Source organism: Microcaecilia unicolor, chromosome 8 (assembly GCF_901765095.1).
Source record: "Microcaecilia unicolor chromosome 8, aMicUni1.1, whole genome shotgun sequence".
NCBI lineage: Eukaryota > Metazoa > Chordata > Amphibia > Gymnophiona > Siphonopidae > Microcaecilia > Microcaecilia unicolor.
In genome coordinates, this window is record NC_044038.1 from 92,276,126 (window position 1) to 92,301,281 (window position 25,156).

Below are 25,156 nucleotides of genomic sequence, written 5' to 3' on the forward strand. Positions count from 1 at the left end.
CTGCAGCCACCCATGTCCAGCAACCCTCCCCTCCCCCTGCCCCCCTCCAGCCACCCATGTCCAGCGACCCTCCCCTCCTCCCTCGAAGCATCACCCAAACACCTACCCCCCCTCGGGCACATCAACCCCCTCGCCACCCGCAGCCGCCAATGCTAACGCTGTCCAGCCTCTGCTGCGTCTCCTGTTGAGCAACAGTGACCGGTACAAAGAGAAAAAAGCCGAAAAAAGATTTTAAACCTGAAACACGGCTCCGTAGACAGCCATCTGGCATTGGCTGTTGTCACTGCAGCCGCTCCTCCTCTCCCCTCTGACATCGCTGCGCTCCTCTCGGGTCTTCCTGCAGGGGCAGTGACGTGGAGGGGAGAGGAGGAGCGGCTGCAGTGACAGCCAATGCCAGATGGCTGTCTACGGAGCCGCGTTTCAGGTTAAAAATCTTTTTTTGGCTTTTTTCTTTTTGTACCGGCCGCTGCTGCTCCACAGGAGAAGCAGCAGCGGCCGGACAGCGTTAGTATTGGCGGCTGCGGGTGGCGAGGGAGTTGATGTGCCCGAGAGGGGGGGTAGGGGCTTTGGTGATGCGCCGGGGGGAGGGTCTTGGATGCTGCGGAGGGGCTTGGGTGTTGCGCCGAGGGGGGGGCACTGAGAGCTGATTGGTAGGCAGGGGCAGGAGTAGGGAAACACGCTCCGCCTGCCTGGCTCGCGGTTTTGCAGGGCAGGGGCTTGGGTGTTGCGCCGAGGGGGGGGCACTGACAGCTGTTTCCCAGGCAGGGGGAGGAGTACCTACTCCTCTCCTTGCCTTGGAATCAGCTGTCAGTGACATCACTGACGTCAGTGCATTCTAAACTGCCTTTCAGACCACCTCCAAGGGAGCCACGGTACCAGGCACATTAGAACGTTGGAGGTGAGAATTATTATATAGGATAATCGGTCTGCGCCCTGCGAATGGCAAGGACAAATCAAACTCTGGTATACTTTATTTGATCAAGTACATTTGTGAACCTAATATATTGTTCAGCATTTGTGAAGGCTGTGCTTCTTCTGTTTGTCTTCTATACAATTATTAGACCATATGAGAAGGGGGAGCTTAGCGGGGTGGAAAGTGTAGATAATAAGAAACATTGTTCTGTGTTACTTTGATTTGTTTATTGATATGTATAAGGTGCAAATGTTTCATTGTTATGTTGATTTGTATGTGCATCCCTCAAGTGGAGGAGTGGCCTAGTGGTTAGGGTGGTGGACTTTGGTCCTGGGGAACTGAGGAACTGAGTTCGATTCCCACTTCAGGCACAGACAGCTCCTTGTGACTCTGGGCAAGTCACTTAACCCTCCATTGCCCCATGTAAGCCGCATTGAGCCTGCCATGAGTGGGAAAGCGCGGGGTACAAATGTAAAAAAAAAAAAAAAAAAGTTTAATAAAAACAGACACACACACACATACATACACAGACACATATATATTCGCACAGAGTATCTTGGAGCAGGTGCCGCTTTGTGCAGGACCTTTTGTGCACTACTGAAACTTATTCTAGGAGTCTATTTATCAAGGCACCTAAACATGTTGCCTTTATGAAATGGGTGCTCATCAAAAAATTCACAAAATACACCCTATTGTAAAAATAGGCTTTGCATGACTGAGAGATTACTAGGGAAGAATCCAAATTGGGGGGGGGGGGCACTCATCTTTGGGTGGAGTGTCTAGAAAATGATGCCAAGTAGTCAGTCTTTTATACCTATGTCTTCATTAACCTGGTTCCCATATATTCTTCCCCTAGGATGCTGGTCGCCTGCTTTACATTGGCCAGAATGAGTGGACCCACATTAATTGTGCTATCTGGTCTGCAGAGGTGTTTGAGGAGAATGATGGGTCACTGAAGAATGTACATGCTGCTGTGGCTCGTGGACGACAGATGGTGAGTGCTGCTTTGTATAATCTAATCTCATGAATGTTGTAACTGGTAATACTCAGACGAGAAGTTCTTGATTACAGGTCTGCCAGATTTCTGTCATCAGTGGCGGGGGTCGTACAATTTTCCTTTTTCCTTGGAATTGTGGAAAACACTGCTATCTACTGCTGTGGCTTTTCCTTACTGCTGTCTGTTGCTCCCATGGCCTTTGCCATCTGTCCTTCTGCCTGTGACTATGTCTATTGTACGAGCCATCTGACAAAGCATTCCCTGTTGCACTGCCATGATTTTTTTCACCACTATTTCATCATACTTTTGTTTCTCATGCTGCCCTGTGGCCTTCTGATATTTTTCCAAGGGCAAGCAAGGTAATATCTTTCTCTGAAGACAAGCAGGCTTCTATCTTCTCACAAGTGGGTGACGCCGATCCACATCGCCCAATACGGCATTAATTTTTTTAGTGCTATTGTAATTGCTGTGGCACAAGGAAAGGGACAAGTAGGCTGGCCTGTTACCACACTTCCACAGGATCCCCACAGGACCTGCATTCATCCCCAGAGGAGTCCCGTGCACCTGGAGGGGATCCCCGCTAACCCCATTCCCGTGCAGCTCTCTACTCCCAGGCCCAGCTCAAGAAAACTCTAGAAGTTTATGAGGATAAAATTGAGGACTTGGAGAACAGGTCTGTGAGGAATAACCTGGAATGACAATATCATAACAAAACTCTGTAAGCCACATTGAGCCTGCAAATAGGTGGGAAAATGTGGGATACAAGTGCAATAAATAAATAACCTGCGACTGGTTGGCCTACCAGAGTCCATTGCAGATAAAGAACTGATAGAGATTCTGGAAGCCTGGTTTCCAAGGGATCTTCACTTACCAGATCATCTTGCAGGCCTAGGACTGGGAGATCCCTTTCCTACAACAACCCAAAAAAAGTGTGCTTCTGAGACTGCTCAACCAAGGTGGCCTCCCAACACCATAGCTTTGCTTTGAGGGAGGAGCAGCCTAATGGTTAGTGCATTGGGCTTTGATCCTGGCAACTTGGGTTCGATTCCCACTTCAGCTCCTTGTGACCTTGGGCAAGTCACTTAACCTTCCATTGCCCCAGGTACAAAAACTTAAGATTGTGAGCCCTCTAGGGACAGAGAAAGTACCTGTATGTAATGTGTACAACTCTGTGTGTGTCTAGTAATGCTATAGAAATGATTAGTAGTAGATCTGCACTCGATTGGTGGAGCAAAAAGTCTGGTTTGCTTTATTATACTCAGCTCGACTCAGAATAATACATTAAGGAAAAATACAGATTTTCAACATGGTTTGTGCAGCGCAGGCCTTCCTCACACAGCTACCAGTCACGGCAGGCCCCAGAGGCGATAGTATATGAAAGCACCTGGACTCAGAGGAGCTACTTTGCTATCAGATATTGACTTTCGTTGTCATTCCTGGAGGATTGATTACAACTTGTCTGGGCACTTTAGATGGTGCTTAATGTCGTTCTGCTTCTTTTTTTCAATTCCTGCCAAGGATACAGTGTAGCAGAGTGCTGAATACTTTGCAGCTGGTGAAGGCCACAGCTCCCAGAGCCAATGGCACATGGAGAGGCTCGGGTCAAGTGGAACTGATAGCTGTTGCCCATAGAGCTGAAGTATCCTGCCGGATTGGTGGGTTACATTATATAGATATTTTGGATTCAGCAACTCACTGCTCTGTCTACCCCTATTAAGCTTGGCTGTGGTAGAGGCCTGGCATATATCAGGAGACAAGCTCCCATTTCCTGCTGTGACTAAAAGGGAAATGATGAGCAGGACATTTGGGAGTCGTCATAGATTTTATTGTTTTGAGGAACATCTGCATGGATAAGTTCCAGCCGGGATACTTTCTGGGTAACTCTTGTTGACTTGTCAGGATAGGGTTGGCTGCTGACAGTAATTTTGCATAGATACCATCGAACCGAGGCTTTCTCTCAGCTTTAATGGATACTTGATGAGGCAATTGGGTTCTGCTCATAGAGGGATGATTGCATTTGATATTTTGAGCCACTGGCGAGAAGAGCTGCAGTTCAGTAATACCCTCCACCTCCTCGCTTTATATTTCTACAACAGAGACTCTGACTTGATGCCATGGAGCTATGCTGCACACTCAGCTTTAATAGATACCCTATGAGCCAATAGGGTTCTACTTAATAAGAGTCTATTCCTGTTAATATTAGTGGGGTTTTTTTATAAATTCTTTTGGACTGTTGGGAGTGGGGGGGGAAATCTGAGGAGATGGGTAGAGAAAGGGACGGCAAGGACATCACCAATTTATGGGAATAAAGTGCACTCTTTTTGTTATGCAGCATGATTATTATGAGGGGTCACGTGAGCCTACCTTAGTATCATCAATATGTTCTGGAATGACATTTTTATTATGTTAAGATTGGCAACATGGGAGCTCTGTTCACGTTCATTGTACCGGGTGCATTTGCTATCTTGGAGGATACATAAAAGCTATGGTTAATAGTCATGTTATCAGAGAGGAAATGGAAATAAGTGGGATATGAGTAGGAGGTGGATGTTAAGTGACCGATCCTCTCATGGGATATTTGGGGGAAGTACTTGGGATGAGGGAGGGTTGGGTAGTGGGGTGGGCGAAGGGGAGGGAAGGTTCAGGAATTAGGGTTTAGCTTTTTAGGTTTGGGGATACAGTCAAGAGTTACGAGAAGATTTGCTTGGTGTCAAATAACTAATTGTGGTGACTTTTCAATGGTGGTTGTCAGAAAAATTGGGGTGGCCCTGATCCATTTCTTCAGGAATGGAAAGGAGACCAGTGGCTGGGAGGACTTCTCAAATTATGTACATTATATCTTCTGGTTGTATGACCTAAAGATAAATTATTTTCTATAAATGAAAATAGTGACTTGGAATGTTGAAAGCAATAACTCTCCAATCAAAAGATCAAAGATCTTGCAGCAGTGCTAAATGAAGTCCATACTCATTGAGGTAAATACAATGTGGTCTCTTGATCTTTCCGCTGCTTTCGATCTTGTCAATCACTCTCTTCCACTACCCCATTTAAGTTTTCTTGGTATTGCAGGTTCAGTCCTATCTTGGTTTTCATCATTTCTTTCTAATCGTACTTACACTGTGGTTATGGCTTCATCTAGGACAGCCCCTCGGTCACTTCTCTGCGGCGTCCCACAAGGTTTTGTCCTCTCCCTGGGACCTCTACAGGACTGTCTGCAACTTATCTCCGATTGGCTTTCCGATCACAAACTCGTCATCAACAAGGACAAAACTATAATGTGTTGATTTACAGGTGTACTTAGTGCTCCTTATATTCCGCTTTAGCTCTTTGGATCCAGTCTTCAACCAGTAGATTCTTTCAGATACCTTGGAGTCATTCTTGATTCACAATTATCATTCACACTTCAGATTTCAAATGTTTGTAGAACAGGCTTTTTCGTGCTTTGCCAGCTTCTTGCAATCCGTCATATTTGTCACAATATTTTCCATTCCCTCATTCTCTCTTTACTTACTACAAGATTGGACTACTGTAATATCATATATTTAGTCTGTACTCAAGACTTCTATTAAAAGGCTTCAGTCCCTTCAGAACATAGCCATTCGGTTGCTTTGTCATGCCCATTGTTAAGATAATGCATCCCCGTTGCTTCAACAATACCACTGGTTACCGATCCATCAACACATACTCTTTAAATTGTTAGTCCTTACGTTTAAATCCCATAGGCTTGGTCTACCCCACTATCCCTCTTCCTTCACTATCCCATACTCTCCAGCTCGTCATCTTTGTTCAGTAGTAAATGATCACTGTCTAATTCTGCCCGGCTCCAAATTTGCCCAGTCTGCTCGTCATCGTGCTTTTCTTCTTTGCTGCCCCCATCATTGGAATTCTCTCCCACTAGACATCCATGCTGAAACCTCCTTTAAAACTTACAAATGAAAACTAAAGACTTGTCTCTTTGCTAAATCTTTTTCCACAGACTAATTTGTTATAGCAAGCTGTTGCTGTCTTCCCCTTCTTCACTCTAATCCTTCTACTATCACTACCCCTCTACATCTCTGCTCTATCCACTTTCCTGTCAAATTTTGTAGTTCCTTTCCTGTTTCTTAACAGAAGTTGTTTTTTTGTTTTGTTTTTTTATATTGTAAACTGCCAAGAGTTGCCAGTTAGTCATGGCGGTATAGCAAGTTCTAATAAACAATAGCCATACATGCGTGGGATGCGTGTTTATCCCAAACATGCGCGGGATAAACATAAAGGAATCCTGTTCAGAAGGAATGGATCCTCAGGAGCTTAGCCGAGATTGGGAGGCGGGGCTGGTGGTTGGGAGGCGGGCATAGTGCTGGGCCGACTTATACGGTCTGTGCCAGAGCCGGTGGTGGGAGGCGGGACTGGTGGTTGGGAGGTGGGGATAGTGCTGGGCAGACTTATACGGTCTGTGCCAGAGCCGGTGGTGGGAGGTGGGACTGGTGGTTGGGAGGTGGGGATAGTGCTGGGCAGACTTATACGGTCTGTGCCAGAGCCGGTGGTGGGAGGCGGGACTGGTGGTTGGGAGGTGGGGATAGTGCTGGGCAGACTTATACGGTCTGTGCCCTGAAGAGGACAGGTACAAATCAAGGTAGGGTATACACAAAAAGTAGCACATATGAGTTTATCTTGTTGGGCAGACTGGATGGACTGTGCTGGTCTTTTTCTGCCGTCATCTACTATGTTACTATGAGGCATATTTTCAAAGCACTTAGCCTTCCAAAGTTCCATAGGTTTCTATGGAACTTTGGAAGGCTAAGTGCTTTGAAAATATGCCTCTATGTTACTATATTGCCTTTTTACAGGAAATGCACCTTAATGGATGCAGAGCATCTCAAATTAAAACGTTGGTTGGTGGGTGACTGTGTATCAGCAGCACTACATAAAAACGGAGTATGACCATATTTCGTAAAAGACTAGTAGACAAACTTAAAATTCTGGCCTCAGACCCAGGGGAATGATATGTTCTCTGCCATGCTAGTATAAACCATAAAGAAATGTTGTATGCTACTAACCACTTTGACAAGCAGTTTTATAAGAACTTGACTTTCCCTCTTCCTTCATAAGGATTCAACACCTATACTTTTGAGAGGGGATTTCAATATGGTCTGGGACCAGAATATAAACAAATCATGGCCCTCCACAAGAAAAGGACCCCACAGTGGTAGATGTTTACCCAGCGTGTGTCAATTGTTAGACTTAATTGATGTTTGGAGAGTTCTGCACCCTACAGACAGGGATTAAATACGTCTTTCAAGGGTACCTTCCACTCAATCCCATATTGATTATCTGTTGGTATCCACGGAGCTCTTAACTCTCATTACCAAGGCAGAGATCGATCCATATGTGTGTCAGACTGTGCTCTTGTTTGGATGGAGTGGTAGGTTAGGCAAGTTGTTAAGGAAGGATTTAGATGGACCTTTCCACTTGCACTCTATAAAGACTAAATATAGAGAACGCCTAATTGACTGCTGGCGAACTTATCAACACAAAAACTGCATCCATGAAGGCAATCTATTGCTATACCAGAGAACAGCAAAAGCTGAGTACTGATAGAACTGAAAAATGAGCTTACGGAGCTACTGCTAGTGATATGCAATTTATCCTTAAAATCGAGCATGGTACTGGAAGATTGGAGGGTGGCCAATGTAACGCCCATTTTTAAAAAGGTTCCAGGGGAGATCCGGGAAATTATAGACCGGTTAGTTTGACGTCGGTGCCGGGGAAAATGGTAGAGGCTATTATTAAAAACAAAATTACAGAGCACATCCGAGGACATGGATTACTGAGACCAAGTCAGCACGGCTTTTGTGTGGGGAAATCTTGCCTGACCAATTTACTTCAATTCTTTGAAGGAGTAAACAAACATGTGGACAAAGGGGAGCCGGTTGATATTGTGTATCTGGATTTTCAAAAGGCGTTTGACACGGTACCTCATGAAAGGCTACAGAGGAAATTGGAGGGTCATGGGATAGGAGGAAAAGTCCTATTGTGGATTAAAAACTGGTTGAAAGATAGGAAACAGAGAGTGGGGTTAAATGGGCAGTATTCACAATGGAGAAGGGTAGTTAGTGGGGTTCCTCAGGGGTCTGTGCTAGGACCGCTGCTTTTTAATATATTTATAAATGATTTAGAGATGGGAGTAACTAGCGAGGTAATTAAATTTGCTGATGACACAAAGTTATTCAAAGTCGTTAACTCGCGACAGGATTGTGAAAAATTACAGAAGGACCTTACGAGACTGGGAGGCTAAATGGCAGATGACGTTTAATGTGAGCAAGTGCAAGGTGATGCATGTGGGGAGAAAAGAACCCGAATTATAGCTACGTCATGCAAGGTTCCACGTTAGGAGTTATGGACCAAGAAAGGGATCTGGGCGGCGGCGGCGATAATACACTGAAACCTTCTGCTCAGTGTGCTTCTGCAGCTCGGAAAGCGAATAGAATGTTGGGTATTATTAGGAAAGGTATGGAAAACAGGTGTGAGGATGTTATAATGTCGTTATATCGCTCCATGGTGCGACCGCACCTTGAGTATTGTGTTCAATTCTGGTCGCCGCATCTCAAGAAAGATATAGTGGAATTGGAAAAGGTGCAGCGAAGGGCGACTAAAATGATAGCGGGGATGGGACGACTTCCCTATGAAAAAAGACTAAGGAGGCTAGGGCTTTTCAGCTTGGAGAAGAGACGGCTGAGGGGAGACATGATAGAGGTATATAAAATAATGAGTGGAGTGGAACAGGTGGATGTGAAGCGTCTATTCACGCTTTCCAAAAATACTAGGACTAGGGGGCATGCGATGAAACTACAGTGTAGTAAATTTAAAACAAATCAAAGAAAATTTTTCTTCACCCAACGTGTAATTAAACTCTGGAATTCGTTGCCGGAGAACGTGGTGAAGGCGGTTAGCTTGGCAGAGTTTAAAAAGGGGTTAGACGGTTTCCTAAAGGACAAGTCCATAAACCGCCACTAAATAGACTTGGGAAAAATCCACAGTTCCGGGAATAACATGTATAGAATGTTTGTACGTTTGGGAAGCTTGCCAGGTGCCCTTGGCCTGGATTGGCCGCTGTCTTGGACAGGATGCTGGGCTCGATGGACCCTTGGTCTTTTCCCAGTGTGGCATTACTTATGTACTTCTGTACTTCGGGAGAGAATTAGCTATTTGCAAAGAGGTCTTTGGTATTTTAGCTACTGCTTTCAACACAGTGGTGGACAGGGAATCTCTGCCTGAACATCTTAACCTTGCACAAATTATCGTTCTCCAGAAGTCATGCCAATACTCCAATCTCCTGGAGTCCTTATCGCCGAATGTCCCATTTGAGCTATGAGGTCAAACTTTATGTAGAAGGTCATGGCTAATCGATTGGCACAAGTGTTGCCCTCAGTGAGCCAGTACTCGCAAGTAGGTTTTGTTAAGAATAGAACAATATCTAAGAACAAAGAAAAAGTTCTCACATCCCTGGAATATAGAGTGTGTACAGGAAGGCCTTCTTTTTTAGCTTTGACACCTAAAAAGCATTTGATAGACTACATTGGGAATTTTGAACACTACTTTAAACGCATATGATATCACCGGCCACTATCTATCCATGATTAAGGCATTATATACTGCGCCACAAGCTACCATAATGGTCAGTGTACTGTGTTCAGCTAATATTCCTGTGTGTAGGGGGACGTAGCAAGGATGTCCCTTGTCATCCTTGCTCTTCATTCTTACTTTAGATCCCCTAATTATGGAGATCCATGCTAATCCAGAAATAGAGGGTATCTTTATTGGGACTCAACACTTCAAGTTAGCAGCCTTTGCATATTTCATCCTAGTACACCTTACCAACCCTCAACACTCTTTAGCCACACCATTGGAACTTAATGAATATGGGGATTATGTTAGTTTCCAATTGAACTTTCAAAAATCAGAAGCATTACCGTCTTCTGATTCAGTGAAACGGAACTGGGAAGGGCCTTTTCCTTTACAATGGGTGCCCTGTTCCTTTACAATGGGTGCCCTGTTCCTTTACAGTGGGTGCCCTGTTCCTTTCAATATTTGGGTATTCATTTATTTGTTACAACCAAACCTGCTTAGAACTACAGTTGGCTGACTGGGGAGATTTACCAGTATAGTTAGCAGATAGTCTAAGTTGTATGATAATTTTTTCCCAAATGGCTTTATATGCTGCAAACATTGCCACTGCAGCTGCTGCAGAAAGATCTGCAACACATTAATTTGTTGTTCTCTAAATTCTGTTGGGTGAAACAAAAGCCTGAAATTTGCCTTTCTTTTAGAAAATTGGAAGCAGGGTGGCCTGGGTCTCCCCAGTCTTCGCCTCTGACTACGCATGTCTATTAAGACATTTTAGAGATTGGCTTTTGGGTAGTACTTGTTAGGTTTGGAAAAGGCTTACTATGCTTGTACTATGCTTCTTATCACTTTTTTTTTTGCTCTTCCAAATCCCAGTCACAAAATTACTAGCTGGGCCGCAGTGTTCTTTTTATGTCCTTTGCCAGAGGCATGAAAATTCTTAGTACAGCAATTGAGGGGACACCCTTCTGTCACTGATTTACTTTTTATTAGGGACAATATAGATTTTGAAGCTAGGCTCAACCATACAGCCTTTGTGGCTTGTTAGAACATGGGGATCACATTCTTGGAACACATTCTCCTTTTTGATGGGTCATTAATTGCTTTTCCAGACTTACAACTTCGTATAGGTGAGCACTGGGGAAATAGATTTGCCTATTGTCAGTTACGACATTATATAAATTCCCTAGATCAGAATCTCCTTGTCCTTCGCATGAGAAGGAAATTAAGGGCCTTTTTCAATGATACCTCAGATAGAGAGGTCTTTATTTCAGGACTTCATAAAGTGCTCTCTTAGCTGCATGCTGTTAAAGACATGGGGGAAGTTAGGTAGAGATGGGAACATGATCTTGGTCAGAGATTGGGTGACGGGGAAATGCCTAATAATATTAAAAGTATTCCAGGGCTTACTTCTAATGCAGTTCTTAGGGAATGTTATTTTCTTTCACTACATAGAGCATATTTCACCCAAATGCAACTCTACAAAGCAGGTAGAATACAGTCCCCTATGTGTAGTAAATGTTTAGTTTCAGACAGTACCCTCTTTCATTCATTCTGGGAATGTCCAAAGATTAGTTATTGCTGGAATTCCATTATTTGATACATATCCAGTATTTCAGACTGTGTTATTCCAAACTCCGCCCGAACATTTGGTGCTAGATAAAACATGGGTGAGTAGGGGGAAATTAAAAGGAGATACATTCCTAATTCATAAGATGTGCTTGATTGGCAGGAAATGTATTTTGCAGTCGTGAACAACCACTGACCTTCCTGCTTATTGGAAGTGGAGAAACCAGGTTTATCAGCTTCTGGTTTGAGAGGCCTGGAAGTCTTACTGCTTTCCCAGACTGAAATCGCGATTACGAACACTACACGGCTTCACTGCCATACTGCAATGGAGTCAGCTTCAGAACGTTGGAGGTGTAAATTATTATATTAGATATCAACTACAATACTTTCCTGAGAAGAAATTACCAACTTATTAACTATATTTAGCTAGACTAAATGCCTGAGTCCTACCCAATCCTTCGCTAGCAAAGACCAAACTGGTTAACCCTGAACCATAGAGGAAAATCCCTTTCACCCTTCCTGTCCGCAGCTTGAACATCCAGATGGGACAATGAATTAGTTCCTCATCAGGGCTTGAGCAGGATTCTCTGTGAGCCCTCTGACAGTATCATGTATAGTCCCAGATGTCCTTGCTGTGGAAAGCAGCTGTATACTCAGTCTTTGGGACGCTGTAAATCAACTTCTAAATCCTTCCTTATGCCAAACTCAGCACAGAGAGATACAGTTCACAGGTGTTAAAGCAATTCAGTCCCTCTCCTCTGAGAGATCCATACATCAGATCATCTTCTCTTCTCCTTTCCTTGCCCCACTTCTCTCTCAGTCTAGGGTTGGTACTGCCCTCTGGATCCCCAGGTGACAATTAGGGACCAGTCAGGAACCATATACCCCTGTCTAGCAGATTACATATGGTCATCACAATGAAGGACCTTGGGCTTCCAGAAAGACCATCTTATCAGTAGTAGTCTCGTCACGGAGGTAAACAACAAGCATTAGCTCATTCATGTCTTGCAGTGCATAACGCTGCTCCACAATTTCACACAAGATACTGGAGGCCCTGTGTGTCTGTAAAGCTCCGCAGCTTCCCATCTCAGGTGGAATTAACATACTCAACCTCCTTGTAAAAAAAAAAAAAAACATTGATCAGCTTCACTTCAGACTGAGCTATGGTGGTGGATGTCCAAATTCAACCTGACTAGAGATCTATTTACGTCACTAGAATATCATCACTCTGCCCTCACAACAAATGCATCCAGTACTAGCTGAGGAGCCCATCTCAATTTTCAGATTACTCGGGAAACTTGATTGCAGGCCAAACAACTGTTCTATACCAATTGTCTATAACTCCAAGTGATATAGTTCTTCTAAGTCTTTGTACATTATCTGCACTATTACTTAGTATTTATTTAAATGGACAATCAAATCGTCATGCTTGCTTTCCTTACTTGTTTAAAAAAAAACATCTCTCTTCCAACCAAAACCTGAAATTTTTGGAAAGTGCTTTCCTCAAGCTGTCACCAGTTAGGGCTCCTGAACTACAGAGTTCAAGAAATAGGCAGTTCTGGTATGTTCTTCTTGAAGAGGTTGGGCTAAGACCTCCTCTACTTTAGGAAGGAAGTGAAAACAGTTCTGTTTCAGCTAGCTTTTAATTGAGTCCTGGTTATATGGGTCATTTGTTTTGTGGTGGTGTTTAGTTTGTTATAGTTCAGTATCAGGCTCATTTTCAAAGCACTTAGCCTCCCAAAGTTCCATAGAAACCTATGGAACTTAGCCTCCCAAAGTGCTTTGAAAATATGCCTCTATGTGTGTGTTTGGAATGGGGAGGATTGAGAGGGAAGGAGGAATTAAAAAGGTAGAGAGGGGAAGTTTTGTTTATAACAAGGTTTAGGCTGACTTTTGTTTGTGTTCAGTTTTAGCAGGATAATGGTAATGTATGTTGCATACATTATAACTAATTGTTATTTTATCTATAATCTGGTCGAGCACTTGTGCAGTAAAGAGAGGAAGAGCTACAAATGGGGCTGTGCATCTACTTGGAGTTGTCAAATTGCTTCTAGGAGACTGAATAGACCAATTTGGTCTTTATCTGCCATCATTTATTACTTACAACCTTACAGAAGGAAATATTGTTTTTATTACAGCAGACTTTAGCAGGCTAGCTTAACACACTGCATTCCATAATTGTCTTAAGATAACTCTGAGTCTTATAAATAAAAATGGGGAAGACCCCTATTAAGAATGTTATCTCACTTTCTTCACTGCACCAGTATTTGAAGTAGGTTATAGACTAATAATTAGTTTTATTCACCGTACTTAGCAGCCTGTTTCTCCAGCAATGTTCAGTGGATGTAGGTCTGTGAGAAGAAGGGAGTGTTCTAAATTGTGGGGAGGGAATAGCAGTCTTTTTGACTACATTTGAAGTGGATATTGTATTATGTTTTTTTAATATTTATATTAATGTAAATTGGGTTTAAAAAGAAGCAGTTCACAGATTAGAAGAAAGAAAGAAAGAAATATAATCTCCCTTAGGAGAGCCCCAGTGATCTTATTTTCCTCTCTCTCCCTCAGCGCTGTGATCTCTGCCAGAAGCCAGGGGCCACAGTGGGCTGCTGTCTTTCTGCCTGCCTCAGTAACTTTCATTTTATGTGTGCCCGAGCCAGCCGCTGCATTTTCCAAGATGATAAGAAGATGTTCTGTGAGAATCACATTGACCTCTTGGATGGGCAGGTAAGATGACTGATGTTGCCAGCTTCAGAGTTTACCTACCCCTTACTTAACTCCCACCCAACACTGAAATTCTGTAGAAAGCCATACCTCCTTTCTCTAGTTCTTTGTATCCATTGCTAAAGAGCTTTCTACTCATCTACCAGAACAGAGAGGGAAAAGAGACCCTTAAAGTGTAAACCCCCACTATAATTAGATCTGGTGGGAAGAGGCTTTCCTCATATTCCCTCTCTACCTTTTCCAGTTTGTGTCCATATAGACATTTTTGTTCATTCTCTGAGCTTTCCTGTTCAATGCTTGCCCATCAGATGATGCCCCAAACCGTTTTATCTCCGTCCCTCCATTCCAGTGGGAGGTACCATAGACACATCTTGTTTCTATTTCTATCTCTCTCCCTGTGCTTTCCTCTCTCTCTCTGCTCTTTCTATCCCAGTGTCCTCCGAGAAAGTAGGCTAGGCTCATTCTCTCTTCCATTTTGTCTTGTAGACGGTGCCCCCAGATGACTTTGATGTGCTGCGGAGGGTGTATGTCGATTTTGAGGGGATCAGCTTTAAAAGGAAATTTCTAGTTGGACTTGAGCCGGAGAGTATTCGCATGATGATAGGTGAGGGCAGGCATTGCTGTGGCATTCCCATGTATGCTGTTTACCCACATGAACTTCATTAAAGTAGTAATTCTCACATGTCTTCCTGCACCAGAATCAGCATGATGTGCGTACCTGCATTGGTATTAATGTGGTTCACATGCACACATTTCTTCTTTGCCGTGGGGTTTGGATAAATTTGTTTGTATTCCTCATATTGGTGTAAATTACCAAGCTATTAAATAACTCAACATTAATTCCTTGGTGTCCTCATCAGACCAGTCTAGAACATGTGGGTTGTCTCTATCGACTAACGGATAGAGACAGAAGTAAAAAAAGGTTCTGCATGCTTCACTAAATAAGGGCACCGTTACAGAATGAGGTCATAAGTATTTCTGTATTTCCAGCAGATGAATGATGGGCTTACTGTGCAACTCCTGAGCCAGTTGGAGAATTGAGATTCAGTTTTGTTAAGGGGGAGCCTTATAATTCTGGGCTGCACAAAACAAAATTATAAAGAGAGACTGTATTTTGGCCTGGAACTGAGGTATAGCTGTGAGCTCTCCTACCTCTGTCTCTCTTTCTCCTCTCTTCTATCCTCTCCCACCGTATTTGTTGGATTTTCTTGAGTAGGACTTCATCATCAAGGAGCAGAAGAGAGATTCTGAGGTCTGGAGCTCCACTTACAGAGAAGAATGTTAGTGCCGAGTGCTTCACACTTCCCTGCATCCCTATACTCCATCCCCCACCCCAACCTCACACACATGCACACGCATTTGCTGCTTTCTTTCCCCCACCCAAGATTTTAAAAAGAAGGATATCTTCTGGTAAACCTGATGTGTTTCAGTATAGAGGTAATAAATATGTGCATTCATCCACATTGTGAGTATGTGAGGGGGGAGACCAGGAAACTTCTAAGATGGCCACTCCTAAGGAACCTGGAGTTATGGGCTCTGTGCATTTCTCTGTGGGAACACTTTTTCTTTTTCCCCACAAAGCCTTCAAAATGTCTTTCTGTGGGAGCTCTGTGCACTGATATTCTCCCCACCATTCCCAAGCTGCAGTCAGGAGGTGCTAGCATGTGCTACTTGTTAGGGAATATTAATAAGAACTGTTAGCACTCTTCTAAGTTGAATTTCTAGCAACCAGATATGATTTCAAAATAGAGAAGAATTCCCTACAGTCCTTAGTGTTTCTACTCTTCAATTTGGAAGTCTGTCTTGCTGGCTTTGTCTTTTATGAATATTAATTGACATTGAGGTTCTGGTTTCTGCACTGTTGGATACCACTGCAGTAGAGCTTAGAGATCATAGAATGAAGTCTAAACTCTTATTTTTCCCCTGGCCTAAAGGAAACCAATAACATATCTTAACAGCAGCACTTATCAATAAGACCACCAATTTATTATAAGCAGGTTCTGTGTATCATGTGACATATCAAGCTGTTCTCTTTTAGTTTCAAGAGACAGTATGCAGCTTCTGCGTTTCTAGAGCTAGCCTGCTTTCATTTCAGTAAGGTCTTGGTTTCCGTAAATGTTTTTAAGAAGCATTTTGAAGGTTGTGTATTTGGAACTGTTTAGCCTATGTGATAGAGCTCTCCATTCTCATCAGAGTTTCTTCAAGGGTATGGTGGTGGCAAGTTGGCCCTTAGGACTAATACTGGTCTGCAGGTACAGCTTCCCAGACCCATCTCCATTGTCCTTAAAAGAATAATGGATCTATATAAAGACATGCAGAGACTGATAATCTTGTGGGAGTCCAAGTCTCAGTTTAAAATTTAAACCCAAGCCTCTGACTTGGTTTCTTCATGCAGAGCTAGTTGTTGTGAATCAAAACCATTACTGGCCGGATTATTCTGGTTCTTTTCAGGCTGCTGATTCTAGAATGCCAAATGTTCTTTTCCATATCATCATGCTGATCAATCCATAGACTGGTGGGTTGTGTCCATCTACCAGCAGGTGGAGATAGAGAGCAATCCTTTTGCCTCCCTATATGTGGTCATGTGCTGCCGGAAACTCCTCAGTATGTTCTCTATCTCAGCAGGTGGTGGTCACACACAGCAGCAGCTCTGGCTAGGTCTCCAAGCCTAATTCTTAGGTTTTGTTGAGTACCTGGGGTTGAGGGCTCTTCTTGAGCAAGTGCAAACCTGGTGGTGCCAGGTCCCTCCTTTTCTCCCCCCTCCCGCTGGCTCCGTTAAAAAAAAAAAATTTGAACGTCCTTTAAGGGCGTTTATTTCAACGTTTATGTCAGCATTTATTGCAGCTGCTCACTGTGACACCAGTTCGTTACAGCTCGGAGCGAGAAGCAGGTAATTTTTACCTTTTGTAGCGGGCAGGGGGTTCCCCGATCGGTCTCCACGTGGCTTATGGCGTCGGAGGGCGAAGAATCGCTCCCCGGACCGCTTGTGCGCATCTAACGGGGATGCGGGGGTTTCAAAGCCTGAATTGCCTTTTTTGGGCGTCAGTTTGGAATCCGGTCAGTGTCCCGGTTCTTCCTCCGGTGCGGCGGTTTTTCACGCCATAAATGCCAATCCCCCGCTGCTCCCCCCCCCCCCCCCCCCCCCACCCCATTTTGGCCGGCCACTCTGCTCGGGCGGCTTCTTCTTGGGCCGTCCTCGAGGTGGGAGACGTTAATGCTATGGTTGCCCTTGATTCGGGCGATGGCAAGAAAGCGGCAAAAGTTAAGCGCCGTTTTTCCCGCGCGGCTCCTCGGAGTTTCGTGCTGGACGCCATTTTGGATGCGCAGCATGTTTCTCCCCCCGCTCTTGCAAGCGCCGGTTGAGGGTGCGTCTAGGGCCGTGGCCCAGGCTGCAGAAGTGCACAGTCTGGGGGGGTTTCTCCTCTGAGTTCATTTTGCTGCTGCATCAGGCTTTTCTTATGCAAAACGCTGCCCCTGCCCCCCTGTCCGATAAAGGGGTTGAGGCCTCCGGAAGCAAACGCCCTTGGGTGGATTTCCAGGCCATAGAGGACTCTGTCTCCTCTGATGTAGATGAGGGCAGCGTGTCTGAGTTCTCCCAACGGTCCTTTGGGGATTCCTTGGAGGAGACGGATTCCCGCTCGGATTGAGCGGATGACCCCTCTGCAGCGCGGATCTTTCGCTCAGAGGATTTGCCCAACCTGTTAGTGCAGGCCATGAGCATTTTGAAGATTTCCTCTCCGGAGGACGTCTCTCCCTCAGCCTCTGCTGGCTCTGCCATTATGCTGGGGACGAAGCGCCCGCCTAGGACCTTCCACGTGCATGAATCCATGCACACCTTGATTTCGGCTCAATGGGATGTCCCAGAAGCGAGCCTTAAAGTGGCTAGGGCTATGTCCCGCCTCTACCCTCTGCCTGAAGGTGAATGGGAGGCCTTTCTTTGGCCTACCGTGGATTTGTTAATCACTGCGGTGACTAAGAAAACGGCGCTGCTGGTGGAAGGTGGCATGGCCCTAAAGGACGCCCAAGACAGAAGATTGGTGGCGGCTTTAAAGTCGTCCTTCGAGGCGGCAGCTTTAAGTTTGCAGGCCTCAGTTTGCGGCTCCTATGTGGCCAGGGCGTGCCTGACGATTGTGCAGCGGGCTTCCCCCTCGGATCCTTCCTTGAGGGCTAATTGGCCGGCCCTGGAATTGGGCTTGGCCTACTTGGCAGACTTGCTGTATGATGTCTTGAGAGCCTCGGCTAAAGGTATGGCTCAGACAGTCTCTGCACGGCGCTGGCTTTGGCTGAAGCATTGGTCTGCTGACCACGCCTCTAAGTCTCGCCTGGCTAAGTTGCCTTGTAAAGGCAAGCTGCTCTTTGGGGTCGAGCTGGACAAGATTGTGACCGATCTCGGCACGTCTAAGGGAAAGAGGTTACCGGAGGTCAGGGCTCGGGCCAGTGGTGCCCGCCCCGGTTCCTCCAAAGGACGGTTTCAGGAAGCCCGTCGGTATCGCCCGGGCAAGTCGGGCTCCTCTGCCCCCTCTTCCTTCAAAAGGAAGTTCTCCCCCAAGCAGTATTCCTTTCGCAGAGACCGCCGTCCCAGAGGTGCGTCCTCCGGTCCTCCCCCAGGGTCTCGTACCCAATGACGGGGCCCTGGTCCATGGCCCAGAGCAGATTGGGGGATGCCTATCCTCGTTTCTGGGCGAGTGGACCAGGGTAACTTCAGACGCTTGGGTGCTGGAAGTCATCAGAGACAGCTACAAGCTAGAGTTCTGCCGACCCTTAAGAAACGGGTTTGTGCACTCTCCCTGCAAGTCTCCGGTCAAAGCTGTGGCAGTGCAGCAGTCTTTGGACAATCTGATCCGCCTGGGTGCGGTCGTTCTGGTGCCAGAAGATCAGCTTGGCAAGGGACGTTACTCCATTTACTTTGTGTACCAAAGAAAGGAGGCTCTGTATGGCCCATCCTCGACCTCAAAGGGGTCAATCGGACCTTGAAAGTTCGGCACTTCCGAATGGAGACTCTCCGCTCTGTTATAGCGGCAGTGAAGGCAGGGGAGTTCCTGGCATCCTTGGACATCAAGGAAGCTTACTTGCATATTCCCATCTGGCCTCCTCATCAACGCTTTCTGCGTTTTGCAGTCCTGGGCCGACACTTCCAGTTCAGAGCCCTCCCGTTCGGGTTGGCTACTGCTCCGCGGACCTTCTCCAAAGTAATGGTGGTCATCGCGGCCTTCCTACGCAAGGAAGGAGTAGAAGTCCATCCTTATCTGGACGACTGGTTGATCCGAGCCCCCTCTTATGCAGAGTGAGGCAGAGCTTCAGACCGGGTGATTGCTCTTTTGAGCTCCCTGGGGTGGATCATCATCATCAAGTGGGAGAAAAGCCAGCTGCGCCCGACTCAGTCCCTGAAGTATCTGGGAGTTCGTTTCGACACCCAAGTGGGCAGAGTGTTCCTGCCAGACAATCGGATTGTCAAGCTTCAGGCTCAGGTGGATTAGTTCCTAGTAGCCTCTCCTCTTCAGGCTTGGGACTATGTGCAGCTGTTGGGCTCTATGACGGCCACGATGGATGTAGTGCCCTGGGCCATGGCCCATATGAGACCTCTACAGCACTCTCTACTGCAGCGATGGACTCCAGTGTCGGAGGATTACGCTGTGCGCCTTCCCTTGGATCCAGCGGTGCGCAAGGCGCTGAGCTGGTGGCTGAGGCCAGACAAGCTGTCCGCAGGAATGCCTCTTTTGACCCCGGAGTGGGTTGTCGTCACGACGGACGCCTCTGCTTGGGAAGGACAGTGCAGGGGCTCTGGTCTCCTGCAGAGGCAAAGTGGTCTATCAACCTCCTGGAACTCAGAGCCATTCGGTTGGCGCTTTTGGAGTTTCTCCCGGTACTGGCGGCGAAGCCAGTACGGGTCCCGTCGGACAATGCCACAGCTGTGGCCTATGTCAATCGCCAGGGAGGTACCAAGAGCGCCCCTCTAGCCAAGGAGGCCATGAAGCTATGCCAGTGGGCGGAAGGGAACCTGGAACAGCTGTCGGCGGCCCACATTGCGGGAGTCATGAATGTCAAGGCTTACTTTCTCAGTCGCCATACCTTGGATCCCGGAGAGTGGCAGTTATCTGCTCAGGCATTCTTGGACATCACGAAGCGCTGGGGCCAGCCAAGCCTAGATCTGATGGTTTCATCGGCCAATTGCCAAGTGCCGCGCTTTTTCAGCAGAATACGGGACCCTCGATCTCTGGGAGTAGATGCTCTTCGCCAACAGTGGCCGACACAGGAGCTCCTCTATGTTTTCCCGCCCTGGCCCATGTTGGGCAGGGTGCTAGGCCGGGTGGCAAAGCATCCGGGCCAGATAATCCTGGTGCGTCCGGACTGGCCCAGACGTCCCTGTTATGCGGACTTGATCAGGCTCTCAGTGGACGGCCCTCTGCGGCTGCCAGCGGAGCGGGTCCTGTTGCATCAGGGTCCCGTGGTGATGGAGGATCCCTCCCCCTTTGGTCTTACGGCCTGGCTATTGAGCGTCAGCGTCTGAGGAAGAAGGGCTTCTCAGACAAGGTCATCGCCACTATGCTGAGAGCGAGGAAGCTTACGCCAGGGTTTGGCGTACCTTTGCATCGTGGTGTGAGGCAGGCTCTCTTTCTCCCTTCACTGCTCCAATTTCTTCAGTGTTGGCGTTCCTGCAAGAAGGTCTGGAGAAAGGCCTGTCGCTCAGTTCCCTTAAGGTCCAGGTAGCGGCTCTGGCTTGCTTCAGGGGTCGCCTGAAGGTTGCTTCCCTGGCCTCGCAGCCAGATGTGGTGCACTTTCTCAAGGGAGTTAATCACCTACGCCCTCCTCTGCGCTCGGTGGTGCCTGCGTGGAATCTCAATCTAGTGCTAAGAACCTTGCAGAAGCCGCCTTTTGAACCCTTGTCGAGGGCATCTCTGAAAGGTCTGACGTTGAAAGCAGTCTTTTTGGTGGCTATCACTTCAGCCAGACGAGTTTCCGAGCTCCAGGCGCTATCATGTCAAGAGCCCTTCCTGCAGTTCATGGAGGCAGGAGTGTCTATTCGCACGGTGCCTTCCTTCCTGCCCAAGATTGTTTCTCGTTTCCATGTGAATCAGCAGCTCTGTCTTCCCTCCTTTCGTAGGGAGGACTACCCAGAGGAGTACTCTGCTCTCAAATATCTAGATGTGAGACGAGTCATCATCAGATACTTGGAAGTGACCAATGATTTCCGGAAGTCGGATCATCTGTTTGTGCTGTTCGCAGGTCCTCGTAAGGGTCTGCAGGCATCCAAGCCTACAGTGGCACGATGGGTCAAGGAAACCATTGCAGCGGCTTATGTGGCCGCGGGGAAGGTGCCGCCTATCCAGCTGAAGGCTCACTCCACTAGAGCACAGGCGACCTCGATGGCAGAGGCCTGGTCCGTCTCCTTGGAAGAGATTTATAAGGCGGCAACTTGGGCATCGGCTCATACCTTCTCCAGTCATTACCGCTTGACTGTGGCTGCTCGGGCGGAGGCCCGGTTTGGAGCTTCAGTGTTGCGGTCAGGAATTTCTATGTCCCGCCCTGGGTGAGTACTGCTTTGGTACATCCCACCAGTCTATGGATTGATCAGCATGATGATATGGAAGGTAAAATTATGTATCATACCTGATAATTTTCTTTCCATTAATCATAGCTGATCAATCCATAGCCCCTCCCAGATATCTGTACTGTTTATATTCTGGTTGCATTTTAGGTTCAAGTTTAGTCTTCAGTTCCTGTTCAGGAGGTCTTCGTGTCAAGTTTTTTCGATTGAATTCTTCTGGAGTTGAGACGATTTTGTGTTACAGTGAGCTGCTGCATTCCTCTCCCCTCCGTTTTACGGGGCTGGATTGAGACCTAAATTCTGCCAGCGCTCCCTCCCGCTTCGTGCGGCAGTAGGGCAGCCTTATATCCCTCCCGCTTCGGCGGTGTTAGGGTCAGCCAGCTCCTCCCGCGGTTGCGGTCGCAGGATAAGCCAGATCCCCCCGCATCGGCAGGTGTGGTGTCCCTCCCCTGCTCCGCGGGGATGAGCTGGACGGATTCCCCTCCCCCACTTGTGTGGGGATGAGCTGGGTTGATTCCCCTCCCCCATTTCGGCGGTGGTGAGCTGGGCAGAGTGTCCCTTTGTGGGTGTAATTCTCTAAGTGCTGAGTCCTGCGGATGGAGCTTTGATATCGACATACTGAGGAGTTTCCTGCAGGACATGACCACATATAGGGAGGCAAAAGGATTGCTCTCTATCTCCACCTGCTGGTAGATGGACACAACCCACCAGTCTATGGATTGATCAACTATGATTAATGGAAAGAAAATTATCAGGTATGATACATAATTTTACCTTATAAAGTAAGGAAGAGAATTGGCTAGAAACATCTATTCGCAAACAGATCTCTATCCTGAGAATGCTGCAAGTTGCAGTTCTTCCGTTTACTCACAGGGTTTTTTTTTGTGTGTGTTTGAGTATATTTGTGTATATTTCACTGCAATCTGTGAATGTCTGTCACACATTAACTCTACTCTGCCACAACATCACTCTGTATTTGTTCATACCGATATTGGCGATCGCCTGTAAGGTAACATGTAAGCCACATTGAGCCTTCAAATAGGTGGGAAAATGTGGGATACAAATGTAACAAATAAGTAAATAAATCTTACAGCTCTAGGAGTGATAGTAAAGGGTCGTGGATTTGATATATACTGCCTTTCTGTGGTACAATCAAAGCAGTTTATATTTATTATATGCAGGTACTTTCTCTGTCCCTAGTGGGCTCAGAATCTTTTTGTACCTGGGGCAACAGAAGGTTAAGCAACTTGCCTGAGGTCTTAAGAAACCACAGTGGTAATTGAACCCAGTTCCCCAAGTTCACAGCCCACTGCACTAACCATTAGCCTCCTCCTCCACTCCAGTCATATGGTCCAAGTGAAAGATCAGAAATATTCTGTTTTGCTTCTTGGTACTAAAGAAATAGAGCATATTGCTCTAATTCTTCCTCAAGATTTTTAATTGACTTACTCATTCCATATTTCAGAATGGAACCTTAATATTGAAAAATAGCAGCCATGTGACTGAGAGGTTTTTTTTCACCTGTGGATCTTAAACATTCTTGTTTGCAGTTGCTGAGTGACCAACTGCATTGAGGAGTCTTATGATTCTTAAGATTCTAGGTTTTGGGCAGGCATTTTTCAGTTCCAGCAATGTTCTTTAGTTTCACAACCTTTGCCAGAATGTTCTCTATGGGTTTTTAATAGTACTTGCATCTTGGTTCACTGAGAAAGTGTAAGGCTGCATCCATATTTGTTAATTCCCCTTCAAAACAAGGGAATCATTTTGGCTCTAGCACTTCTTTTCTGCTATTACTGTGCTAGCTGCTCAGGAATATGTTTTTTCCATCTCAAGTTTTAGGGGGTTTTGAAGACCCCCAAATATTGGAACTTTAATATTAGACTATGGGGTTCATTTTCAAAGCACTTAGACTTACAAAGTTACGTAGATTACTATGAAACGTTGTAAGTCTAAGTGCTTTGAAAATACGCCTCATAGTCTCTTTGGCTCATACCCACATGCAACCTTTGCAAGCATCCCTGCTGAGTCAATGGGGGCTTTGGTCACACTATTTTTAAATTGGGTTGCCTTGTTCAATCCAACAGACTGATACCTTAAGGTGTTGGTTTCAACAGCATAACTCCTGAGGTAGTGAATAGTTTGACCATAGATGCCAGTCTCTTCAGCTGGGGAGTTTTTCTGTCCAGGTCAAGTGGCACAGGGAAAATGAATTATGACTAAAGCTTCCTAGTCCATCAACCATCCATGGTTAAGAGCATTAAGACGTTTGTTTTCCTTCACTGTTCTCCTTCAAAGCGAGAAGGTTATTTTGCCTCACTTACTGTTCCTTATATTCAAACACGTTATCTTCGTTATTTAAATGACTATAGTCTCGTCATTCTGGGCCCTTCACAGGCTAGTAGGGAGTATACCAGAAATAGTGCTTCCTTATTCTTAGCCCCTTGCTTTGGAGTGCTCATTCATGCCACATGTGCTGAGAAAGCTCTTATAGATATTTTCAAAAGGCTCTTAAAACCCATTTTTAAGGTTGTATTTGGGGAGGGTTAGAATCTGAAATTATTGTTCAAACTACTGATTGGGGAAAATGGCTGCAGGGAGGGGAAGGATCACAGTCTGGATTTACTGCTATGCATGTATGTTTTGATTGACTGTTTTCTTTCCTATCATTATTATGGAGTTCCTTTCTTTTAATTGTTAATTTGTGGTTGTAAACAGTCTTGACTTGTATTTCAAATAAGGTAGTCTGGCAAATCTAAATAACCAATAAATGATCAAGGGGTGCTAAAAAGCATAGTGGTGGCCCAAGAGGCTCTCCTTTTTCGTTTGACCACGTTGTCCTTGGAAGATCATTCAGCAGCATTTCTTCCACAAATACATCTTGTTTAAAGCTATCTCAGCAGACACTCCCTCAATCCAAGGGAATGAAAGTTGTCAACAATAGCCTTCATCCTTATCAAGAATCTCTCAGGTTTACTGTTTCTGGGTTAATGGCCTCAGCAGCCTGTTTCAAGGTTCCTCCATTCTTTGGCACAGGGCCATAGGTATAGTTGCAGTGTTGTGGCCTTGGCTGCAGGGATGCCATTTCTCTGTTCCCAAGACTAGGTCATGTATTTCTAGACAGTGTGTCTTCTAATATGTCTTGGCCTGGAATCTCTGGGTTGACCCAGGAGACCTTAGTTTCTGAATCTCATCCATATGGTGGTAATGAATGTTCCTTCTTTCTGTCCTATGCCTTCTCTGTTAAATGATTGCTTTTGAGAAGAAAATATTACTCAGAGCAGGCTGTAGCTTTTACTTCAGACTGAAAACTACTCCACTTCTAGAGTGTATTCTATGCAAGTTCTCCATCGTGCTTTTCAGGATGCACCTTATCTCTTTCTGTGCTGTTACCCATAATTTGGGCCTTCTTACAGGATGGGCATTGTAAACGGCTGGCACTAGATTCATTGAAAGTTTACTTAGCAGCTCCCACATAGTTCTGTTGATGATTTGAAAGGTCTTAACAGCGCATTCAGATGTGGCCTTTGCTTTCTAAAAGGGGAAATTAGTTTCCTTTTCCTGGACAAGCTGTTCATTCAGAATGGAATCGGAATCTAGTCTTTAAGGTGTTTGAGTGTCCTTTTGAGTGAATTAAATTAGCTATCCTTAAGTTGTTGGGTTTTTTTCTTTTTTTTTCATGTAGCATTTGACTGAAGCGTTCAGATTGAACTCTCAATCTGACCAGTGCCATCTTTTCTTCCTGATGTTATGTCTCCTTTTCTTGTGCATCATTGTCTTTCTTCATTTCTTTAGTAGGGAAGAATAC

General features: G+C 45.8%; 1 protein-coding gene across 1 annotated transcript in view; it reads left to right on the forward strand.

Annotated features, from left to right (window-relative positions):
* KMT2B (lysine methyltransferase 2B) overlaps positions 1-25,156 on the forward strand; it is an 880,409-nt gene that overhangs the window by 510,624 nt on the left and 344,629 nt on the right. The window contains 3 exon segments of the mRNA XM_030212457.1: positions 1,770-1,907; positions 13,650-13,808; positions 14,292-14,409. Of these exon segments, the coding sequence (XP_030068317.1) occupies positions 1,770-1,907; positions 13,650-13,808; positions 14,292-14,409 (415 nt within the window).